Source organism: Rattus norvegicus, chromosome 1 (genome assembly GCF_021556685.1).
Source record: "Rattus norvegicus strain SHRSP/BbbUtx chromosome 1, alternate assembly SHRSP_T2T, whole genome shotgun sequence".
Taxonomy (NCBI): Eukaryota; Metazoa; Chordata; class Mammalia; order Rodentia; family Muridae; genus Rattus; species Rattus norvegicus.
Genome location: NC_141534.1, coordinates 173,580,070 through 173,590,828, shown reverse-complemented (window position 1 = coordinate 173,590,828; position 10,759 = coordinate 173,580,070). Strand labels below are relative to the sequence as shown.

Below are 10,759 nucleotides of genomic sequence, written 5' to 3'. Positions count from 1 at the left end.
CAGAGGCGAATGCCAGCAGCAAACCACTGAACTGAGAATAGGTCCCCTATTGAAGGAATCAGAGAAAGAACTGGAAGAGCTTGAAGGGGCTCGAGACCCCAAAAGTACAACAATGCCAAGCAACCAGAGCTTCCAGGGACTAAGCCACTACCTAAAGACTATACATGGACTGACCCTGGACTCTGACCCCATAGGTAGCAATGAATATCCTAGTAAGAGCACCAGTGGAAGGGGAAGCCCTGGGTCCTGCTAAGACTGAACCCCCAGTGAACTAGTCTATGGGGGGAGGGCGGCAATGGGGGGAGGGTTGGGAGGGGAACACCCATAAGGAAGGGGAGGGGGGAGGGGGATGTTTGCCCGGAAACCGGGAAAGGGAATAACACTCGAAATGTATATAAGAAATACTCAAGTTAATAAATAAATAAAAAAAAAAACAATGACTTCATGAAATTCATAGACAAATGGAATGAACTAGAAAATATCATCCTGAGTGAGGTTACTCAATCACAGACAAACACACTTGGTATGCACTCATTGATAAGTTGATATTAGCCAAAAAACTCAAATTACCCAAGATGCAATCCACAGACCACAGGAAGCTCAAGCCGAAGGATGACTAAAATGCAGATACTCCCACTCCTTCTTAAAAGTGGAAAAATGCCCAGAGCAGGGGATATGGATGCAAAGTTTAGAGCAGAAACTCAAGGAATGGCCATTCAGAGCCTGCCGCACATGTGGCCCATATATATACAGTCACCAATACTAGATAAGATTGATGAAGCTAGAAAATGCATGCTGAAAAGGACCAGATACAGATCTCTCCAGAAAGACGCATGCAGAACATGTCCAATACAGAGATCAATGCTAGCAGAAAACCACCGAACTGAGACTAGGACCCCCTTGGGGGAAATTAGAGGAAATATTGAAAGAGTTGAAGGAGTTTGCAACCCCATAAAAACAACAATGCCAACCAACCACAGCTTCCAGGGCCTAAAGCACTACCAGAAGACTATACATGGGCTGACCCAGGGCTCCAACTGCATATGTAGCAAAGAATAGCCTTGTGGGGCACCAGGGGACCTGGGGAAGCCCTTGGTCCTGCCAAGGTTGGACCCCCCAGTGCAGCGGAATATTGGAGGGCAATAAGGGCAATGTATAATGGGAATACCTGTATGGGGAGTGGGAGGGGAACGAATAGGGGCTTATGGACAGGAAACCGGGAAGGGGAATAACGTTTGAAATGTAAGTAAAGAAATATATCTAATTAAAAATAAAAAAGTTCTTCTTGCAATAACCTCTCCAACCCAAATAAGCCCGTTCAAATATAAAACAAACAAACAAACAAACAAACAAAAAACCACAACTCGATCACTATGAATACAAGGTCACAATCAGATTAGGCAGATTTACCAATACACTACTCTATTCCTGTGGCTCTGGGCTTCCTTATAACTTGTGGATTTTCCAGGCCATGTGCTTCAGTTCCACCTTTCTTCCAACTTCTCTTCTCATATTGATCCCCAATTTCTCCTTTCTGTCTCTCTCCCCAACTCTTCTGCTCTACCTTTTCCTTCTCCTGTTCAATCACTAGCTCTCACCTTTATTTTACAAGTTAAAATGGGGAGAAGGTTCTGATGAAGTCACCTGAGTCCTGAGTAAGGGACTAGGCAGCCCTTCTTGGAGAAGCAGAATTAGCATCAAAATACAAACAACTCCAGTGCAATCCACAAGATCTGAGTGCTCCAGAGTCTCTCACTCTCTGTACATTGTCTAGTTGGGGGTTTCTGTATTAAATACTATCTACTTCAAGATTCTCTGATGAGGTTTGAGCACTTCACTGATCTAGGGGTTAAGGAATACTTTAAAAAATGTTCAGTACCATCAGGGAAATACAAATTAATTCTGCACTAAGATTTACTTTCATTGCTGTCAGAATAACCAAGATTAATAAAAATAAATGACAGTAGATGCTCTGGAGTAAGGGGAACATTTAGTTTTTGTTCCTGGGAACACAAATTGGTAAGGCACTATGAAAATCAGTGTGGAGAGTACTCAGAAAACTGAAAATTGATTTTTCTAAGATCCATATAAATCAATCTCAGGCATGTACCCAAAAGGTTTTCATCTTATTACAGATATACTTGCTCATACATATTCATTACTGATCAATATATAGTAATCATAAATTGGAAACAGCCTATTTATCAACTGATGAATATATGATGAAAATATGGTATATATAAATAATGGAACATTGTAGAGAAATGGCATGACAAGACTACTCCCAGCTTTCTAGTTTCAAGGCAACCTAGGGTCTTTGTCATTCTCAGCAGACCATAACTGAGGAGGCATACTTTCTCATGCAGAGAATCCTGGTGTTCCTCAAAGTAAGCTGCAAGCCTGAAGAAGTGAACTTTGTGTTCGTTTTCCCATGAGAAAGTAACATTATTTTTAGCTATAAGACTTGGTCCTGCCAAGGTTGGACACCCAGGGCAGGGGAATATGGGGGCAGTAAGGGGATGTATGGGAGGAATACCCATATGGGGGAGGGGGAAGGGATGAGGGCTTATGGGCATGAAACAGAGAAGGGGAATTACACTTGAAATGTAAGTAAAGAGATATATCTAATACACATTTAAAAAAAGAAGCAACATATCTAAGATATGTTTCAGTCTGTGAGGTTTAGTCTGCAGATAGGTTTCTCAGTCTGTGAGGAGGTCTCTTTACCCAAGATTAATTATTGCTAGGTAGGAGATCTTTATTGTACCTTTTGTATAAAAGATGCTGGAACTTTCAATAAACTATGCATTGGTGTGCTATAGCTGTGCATGCCCTGTGTCCTTGTTAATGCAACCCTCACTTCGGACCCCATTGACGCATTAGACATTGAGAGAATATTTTTTAGGCATTAAGAAAAAGGTTATGAAAATTTCAGACGAACGGATGGAGCTAAAACAACCATCCTGAGTGAGATAAGCTGGATCCAGCAAGACAAACATTATGTGGTGTTACTTCTTAAGGATTAGATATGAAGAGGAAATAGAACATAGCATTATAGATATAAATGTGAAAATGTTGTAAAGGTAAAACTGAGGAGAAAGATTAAATGATAAAGAGAATGGAAGAGTGTGATAAAGATGGCAACATTGGGAGTGACAACAAGTACAGAAGTTCCTTTGGAAAGCCACGTGGAAGCCTATTACTGTAGAAGTTTCCTAAAATATGTCCACATATAAAAAGGAATTTAAATAGAATTAAAATGCAATGGGGAAAATAATACCCCATATAGACATTTAAGCTGCCTTGGAAAACTCCTTGGTTCCAGGAATGATTTATATTTTGTCATTTCATAGGACAATGAGGTCTAATGATACTCCAAACATTACAGGTTTTGCTAATGCTTTTGATTTCCCTCTGCAACTTAATGGTAATGTCCTGTTACTGGAGACACTGCTTACTTACGTCATAAAACATGGAGAACAAGCTGGTGTATAAATTGAAACTTCTCTCCTGCTAACATTTAAGCTGCTGCAAGGTACTATGCACGCTATTACAGAAGAAAAATAGTAAATGCCACAAGCTACAAACCCTGAGAACTACAGTGATGTCTTGCCTGCAAAATATACTTCTGGAATAATGTCATTAATGTGATGACAGTAACCAACCATTTTTAAATATTAGATATGAGGCCCACACAATAAGATGGAACCCATACTTGACACTGCAAAAAATGGCCAACAGCCTGAGAATAGATAGGTCATGGGCCCTAGGGAAAACAACAACTGTTATTCTACTAAATGAACATAATAATAAAATAGTTTCTAATAATATATTGTGTATGTTTTATATTGTGATTGTACATGTGTGAGTTTGGATATCTTTATTCAGTTTTAATTGGGTGTCCCTTTAGTAAAGTGCACTCTCTTGAGGGCTTATTCCCAAGTACCACAAAGAGAGTAGACAAAATACAGTTGTAGTAACAGCATCACCAACAAACCATAGAAATGCAGCTCCTTAAAAATAAAGCAACTCCAGAGGGGCACTGTGGAGACAGTCTCAAGGTGTCTTCTGATTAGAGGGAACGGTGTAGCATGTGGCAGTACCAGGCTACGTAGAAGTGTGTCCTAGAAGTTGTCCAGCACTGGAATGTTCTCCTTCAGGCCTTTGCACTTTCAGTTCTCAGCTACCACACTCAGCACTCACACTTGCTAGCAATTTTATTTATTTCGGAATTACAAGGCAGTGGGAATCACTCACTGCAGGCTGGACTGCCAAGCTGTGGGGTGGGTAAGACAATGGCTGCTAACACTTTCAGAGGGAAACATGCAGATGTCAAAATGTCTAAATAAATGCATTCGGAGGATAAAAAAATAAACTCAGTAATACATCACCAGTGACCATAAGACAGAAAACACTGTTTCTGACATGGAATAGGCAAGAAGTTAAGAAGCATTTGTGCATAGATCTAGAAGTGGTAAATGAGTGTAAAAAACAAAGATTGCATAGAAGAGGACAAAATAAAGAAAGATACGTACCCACCCCCCTGCCCTGCCCCATGCACAACTATTACTCTGGAAGTCAGTCCTGGATGATACTTGAAAGACCATATGGGAAAGAACAAAAGAATACATGGGATTTTTGAAAAATTTATGAGGATGAAGAATAGTTAACCGTGAGAATTAGATGAACTATTTAAAAAATATGTTGATAGTGGCAAATGGAGAGGCTTTTCCTGAAGGAATTCTCAGCTATCCTAATGCATTATAGGGTAACCGGCTGTTTAAATAGTTTATTCACAGAATTATTGACCATGGCAAAAACTATTATAGCAAAATGACGCAGTCACATAGAGACCTTTAAATGACTTTTAAAAGCAACTCTTGGCTATTTTTTGAAAGATTATAATTCAGGACTTCACGTAGATGGATGCCCATTGATTTTTTTTTTTTTTTGGAAAACTGTTCTCAATGGCAAATATATTACACCAAGTTGGGTGACCTAAAACAGGAGAATGAATAAAAAATGGAGTGCATATACATATCATTTAGAGGAAAATGAGTGAATGGATACAGTCACTGTAAGCAAATAAACCCATTGTCAGAAAAATATTTTTGTCTTTATTATTGTCAGATATTAGTTACAAAAATTGTGCATGGTTATATAAAAATAAAAATGATTCTGTCTATGAGAACTCTGCATGTATTTCCAGGAGTGGAATAGCTGGGTCCTCAGTAATATGTCCAATTTTCTGAGGAACTGCCAGACTGATTTCCAGAGTGGTTGGACCAGTCTGCAATCCCACCAACGTGGAGTGTTCCTCTTTCTCCACACCATCCCCAGCATCTACTGTCACCTCAGATTTTGATCTTAGCCATTCTGACTGGTGTGACGTGTTATATCAGGGTTATTTTGACTTGCATTTCCCTGATGACTAAGGATATTGAACATTTCTTTAGATGCTTCTCAGCCATTCAGTATTCCTCAGTTAAGTATTCTTTCTTTAGTTCTGTACTCCATTTTTAAATAAGATTATTTGATTCTCTGGAGTATAACTTCTTGAGTTCTTTGTATATATTAGATATTAGCCCTCTATCAGATATAGAATTATAAAGACTTTCCCCCAATCTTTTGGTTGCTGTTTTGTCCAATGGACCATGTCCTTTGCCTTACAAAAGCTTTGCAATTTTATGAGGTCTCATTTGTTGATTCTGGATCTTAGATCATAAGCCATTGTTTTTCTGTCCAGGAAATTTTACCCTGTGCCTATGTGTTCGATGCTGTTCCCTACTTTCTCTTCTAGTGTATCTGGCATTATGTGGAGGTCCTTGATACACTTAGACTTGAGCTATACCACTCCTGGGAATACAAACAAAAGATGCTCCAACATGTAACAAGCACACATTTTCCATTATGTTCATAGCAGTCTTATTTATATTAGCCAGAAGCTAAAAAAACCCAGATGTCCTTCAAAAGGGGAATGGATACAGAAAATGTTATAAAATTACACAGTGGAGTAATACCCAGATAATAAAAAAAATGAGTACATAAAATTCTTAGGCAAATGAATGGAACTAGAAAATATCCTGAGTGAGGTAAAGCAGTCAAAAGAATTCACATGGTATGCACTCACTGTTAAGTGGATATTAGCCTAAAAGCTTGGAATACCTAAGAAAAAATTCACAGATCATATGAAGTTCAAGAAGAAGGAAGACCAAAATGTGGATGCTACATTCCCTCTTATAAGGGAGAACAAAATACTCACGGGTTGAAACACAGGCACAAGGAATGCAGCAGGGACTGAAAGAAAGGTCATCCAGAGACTGCACCATCTGGAAATTCATCCCATATGCAGCTACCAAACCCAGTCACTATTGCTGATGCCAAGAAGTACTTGCTGACAGAAGTCAGATGGGGTGTCCCCTGAGAGACTCTGCCAGAGTCCTACTGATACAGATGAAGATGTTTGCAGATAACCATTAGACTGAACAGGGATCCCAATGGAGGAGCTAGAGAAAATACTGAAGGAAATGAATGGATTTGTAACCCAATGGGAAGAACAACAGTATCATCCAACCAGACCCCACTAGAACTCCCAAGGAATAAACCACTAACCAATGAGTACACATGGAGGGATCCATCACTCCAGCCGTATATGTAGCAGAGGATGGCATTGTCCAGCATCAAGAGGAGAAAAATCCCTTGGTACTGTGAAGGCTTGTTTCCCCAATATAAAGGAATGCCAGAGCATTGAGATGGGAGAGGGTGGGTGGAAGTAGGAGCATCCTCATAGAAGCAGGTGAGGGGAGGGTGCATGGAGAAGGAGGAAAGAGGATAACATTTGAAATGTAAATACGTAAAATATCCAAGAAAAATAAAATTAAAAAACCAAATGATATTATAATCAGTTTGACTCTAAAATCTATTTTCTAGTATTTATTTCCAAAAAAGAAAAATTGAAAAAGAAAAAGAACACAGGGGAACATGGAAGAAGAGAAAGAAACAAAAGTATATGCAGGTTTGGGGAAGAAAATTCTCAATATAGCCTGTATTTTTAATAATTTTTTATCTTAAGTTAAAGATTAACAAAATGAAACAATTTTATTATTTATTTTTCATACACTTTAATATTTTTCCAGTTATAATAATTGTTACTTTAAAATTAGAGAGGACATTAAAATAAAACAGAAGTGTAGTATTTATGGCCCAAATTCTTTGAATGTGCCCCAGGAAAATATATTTTCAAAATATAATTGAAGGAAATAACTCTGTTCCCATAAATACTTGTGATGGTGTTTTGTGCTTTTCATGTATGCTGACATATAATTAAACGCTTGATCAGGCCAATTTTGTTATTGACTTGTATAACTTAAAAAAGAACAAAACTTTTTTGCTCTTTCTCCTCTCTCATCCTTTCTATTTTTCTTCCTTTCTTTTTTCCTCCCTGCTTATGCCCACATCTCTTCACTAATTTCTTTTTACTGATAATTTTTTTAACGTTAATTTCTTTCACAGAGCTATCAAGCAGAGATAAATATAGGAAAATAAAGGAACTAAAAGAAAAGAGTAAAGGAAGGAAAACATTATTTTAAAAGCACAAAACCAAAACAACAGAAACTTGTTTTCTATTCATACAATGGTTATCTAAATCATGACATACTCCAAACATGTTATTTTGTAGTTATTCTCCTGAGAGCCCCCTTGACATCCTTGTTTCTCAGGCTGTAAATAATGGGGTTCAGCATCGGGGTCACTGCTGAGTAGAACACTGAAATCATTTTATCCTTTTCATTCATTATCTTGGAGTTGGGCCTCATGTACGCAAATATTCCTGAGCCATAGAAGAGAACAACGACAATGAGGTGGGAGCCACAGGTAGAGAAGACCTTGAGCCTACCCTCCCCTGACTGCATCTGGATCACAGTAGAGACAATGTTCCAGTAGGAGGTGAGGATGAGGGAGACAGGTGCTAGGAGGATTACCACGCCCATTGCAAAGATGGCCATTTCTGTGCTGTATGTATCTGCTGAAGCCAGCTTCAGGAGGGCAGGAGGCTCACAGAAAAAGTGGTTAATGACATTATTTCCTCGGTAAGGAAGACGCAATGTGAATGTGGTATCCACCAAGGACACAAACGCACCACTGGCCCAGGACCCTGCAGCCAGCTGGACACATACCCAGTGTGTCATGATGGTGGAGTAGTGCAGAGGCTTGCAGACAGCCACATAGCGGTCATAGGACATCACTGCTAGCAGCGCACACTCTGTGCATCCTACCAGAAGCAACACGACTATCTGTGTGGAGCATCCAGCAAAAGAAATGGTCTTCCTCTTCACCAGGAAGTGCACAAGCACCTGGGGCACTGTGGTAGTAGAGAAGCAGAGATCAGCAAAGGACAGGTTTCTAAGGAAAAAGTACATGGGGGTGTGGAGTCTGGGGTCTGAGTGGATGAGCACGACGATCAGCAGGTTTCCCAGCACAGTGAGCAGGTAGATGAGGAGGAAGAGGAAGAAGAGCAGGACTTGGGTCTGTGGATCCTGTGAGAGGCCCAGGAAGATGAATTCTGTCACAGAAGTTCCGTTCTCTTCACCCATGAATGGTTGTTTATATCTGTAGAAGAGTGTCAAGTAGAAAGTAACACATATATCAGTCATTGCAGAACAGTGGGAGCAATTTATACTTTTGTCAATCATAGAAACAGGCCACTGATTTCTTTCTGTTCATAGTTTCTATATTCTAAAATACTAAAGTTTTGTTTTCTCCACTAATTATAATAATTTAAAACCAAAGCATATTTTTTCATTACATTAATATTTTAGCAACACCAGTCAGAAACAATCAGTCTTAATATACTACATGACCAAACCTCATCTGGTTCAGCAACTCCATTCTGAAAAGTCTGTAGGAAGTCTGATATGACTTTAACTAGCTATATCTTATGCTGTGACCTTTATAACATTTAATAATCTTGCTCATTAATTGTATCTATAAGATCATTCTCAAGAACCATTTTGCCAAGATTGAAAACGTAGGGAGGAATTGTATTCTGTGATTCTGATCATTGTCCTCATTTTGTCAAATAAAGAATACATCAGTTAAAATGTTATAGGACAGCCAAAGTTACAAAAAGAAACCTATTTCAAAAACCAAAAATTTAAAGTATTTGCAAATATACCCAAGAGAAATTTGGATTATTCTTAATTGATAATAAAAATCAGTAACAAATACACAAAACTCCATAGAAAATATAACAAGATTAAAACCATTTGCAAAAATAGGTAAAGTTGAGTTCTCTGCACCCAAATCCCGTGGGAGGGAGAGCTAAACCTTCAGAGAGGCAGACAAGCCTGGGAAACCAGAAGAGACTGCTCCCTGCACACACATCTCGGACGCCAGAGGAAAAGCCAAAGACCATCTGGAACCCTGGTGCACTGAAGCTCCCGGAAGGGGCGGCACAGGTCTCCCTGGTTGCTGCCGCTGCAGAGAGCCCCTGGGCAGCACCCCACGAGCGAACCTGAGCCTCGGGACCACAGGTAAGACCAAATTTTCTGCTGCAAGAAAGCTGCCTGGTGAGCTTGGGACACGGAAGCAGAATTTCTCTAGGAGGCACGGTCTGTGTTTACCGGAAGTCCCACACCCGCGGATCCCGGCCCGCAGCAGCTCTCTGCTCCCAGACCCGGTGAGAGAGAGACCCAACCGCCTGGTCAGGTGGGCACTCCTGAGGCTGCAGAGCGGAAGAGACCACCAACACTGCTCACCCCTGCCCACATCCCTGGCCCAAGAGGAAACTGTATAAGGCCTCTGGGCTCCCGTGGGGGAGGGCCCAGGAGCTGCAGGACTTCTGCGCCTGAGACACCGCCGGAACCTGAAAGAAACAGACCGGATAAACAGTTCTCTGCACCCAAATCCCGTGGGAGGGAGAGCTAAACCTTCAGAGAGGCAGACAAGCCTGGGAAACCAGAAGAGACTGCTCCCTGCACACACATCTCGGACGCCAGAGGAAAAAGCCAAAGACCATCTGGAACCCTGGTGCACTGAAGCTCCCGGAAGGGGCGGCACAGGTCTTCCTGGTTGCTGCCGCTGCAGAGAGCCCCTGGGCAGCACCCCACGAGCGAACCTGAGCTTCGGGACCACAGGTAAGACCAAATTTTCTGCTGCAAGAAAGCTGCCTGGTGAACTCAAGGCACAGGCCCACAGGAACAGCTGAAGACCTGTAGAGAGGAAAAACTACACGCCGGAAAGCAGAACACACTGTCCCCATAACTGACTGAAAGAGAGGAAAACAGGTCTACAGCACTCCTGACACACAGGCTTATAGGTCAGTCTAGCCACTGTCAGAAATAGCAGAACAAAGTAACACTAGAGATAATCTGATGGCGAGAGGCAAGCGCAGGAACCCAAGCAACAGAAACCAAGACTGCATGCCATCATCGGAGCCTAATTCTCCCGCCAAAACAAACATGGAATATCCAAACACACCAGAAAAGCAAGATCTAGTTTCAAAATCATATTTGATCATGATGCTGGAGGACTTCAAGAAAGACATGAACACACTTAGGGAAACACAGGAAATCATTAATAAACAAGTAGAGGCCTACAGAGAGGAATGGCAAAAATCCCTGAAAGAATTCCAGGAAAACACAATCAAACAGATGAAGGAATTAAAAATGGAAATAGAAGCAATCAAGAAAGAACACATGGAAACAACCCTGGATATAGAAAACCAAAAGAAGAGACAAGGAGCTGTAGATACAAGCTTCAC

General features: G+C 40.7%; 1 protein-coding gene across 3 annotated transcripts; it reads right to left on the bottom strand.

Annotated features, from left to right (window-relative positions):
• Positions 1-6,926: 6,926 nt before the first annotated feature.
• Positions 6,927-10,222, bottom strand: Olr220 (olfactory receptor 220). 3 transcript variants are annotated; one of them, XM_087576761.1, is made up of 2 exons: positions 10,115-10,222; positions 6,927-8,607 (listed from the first exon to the last, which is right to left on the bottom strand). In XM_087576761.1, exon 2 carries the CDS (start codon positions 8,589-8,591, stop codon positions 7,668-7,670), a length of 924 nt encoding a protein of 307 aa, XP_087432887.1. In that variant the 5' UTR covers positions 8,592-8,607; positions 10,115-10,222; the 3' UTR covers positions 6,927-7,667.
• Positions 10,223-10,759: the final 537 nt, after the last annotated feature.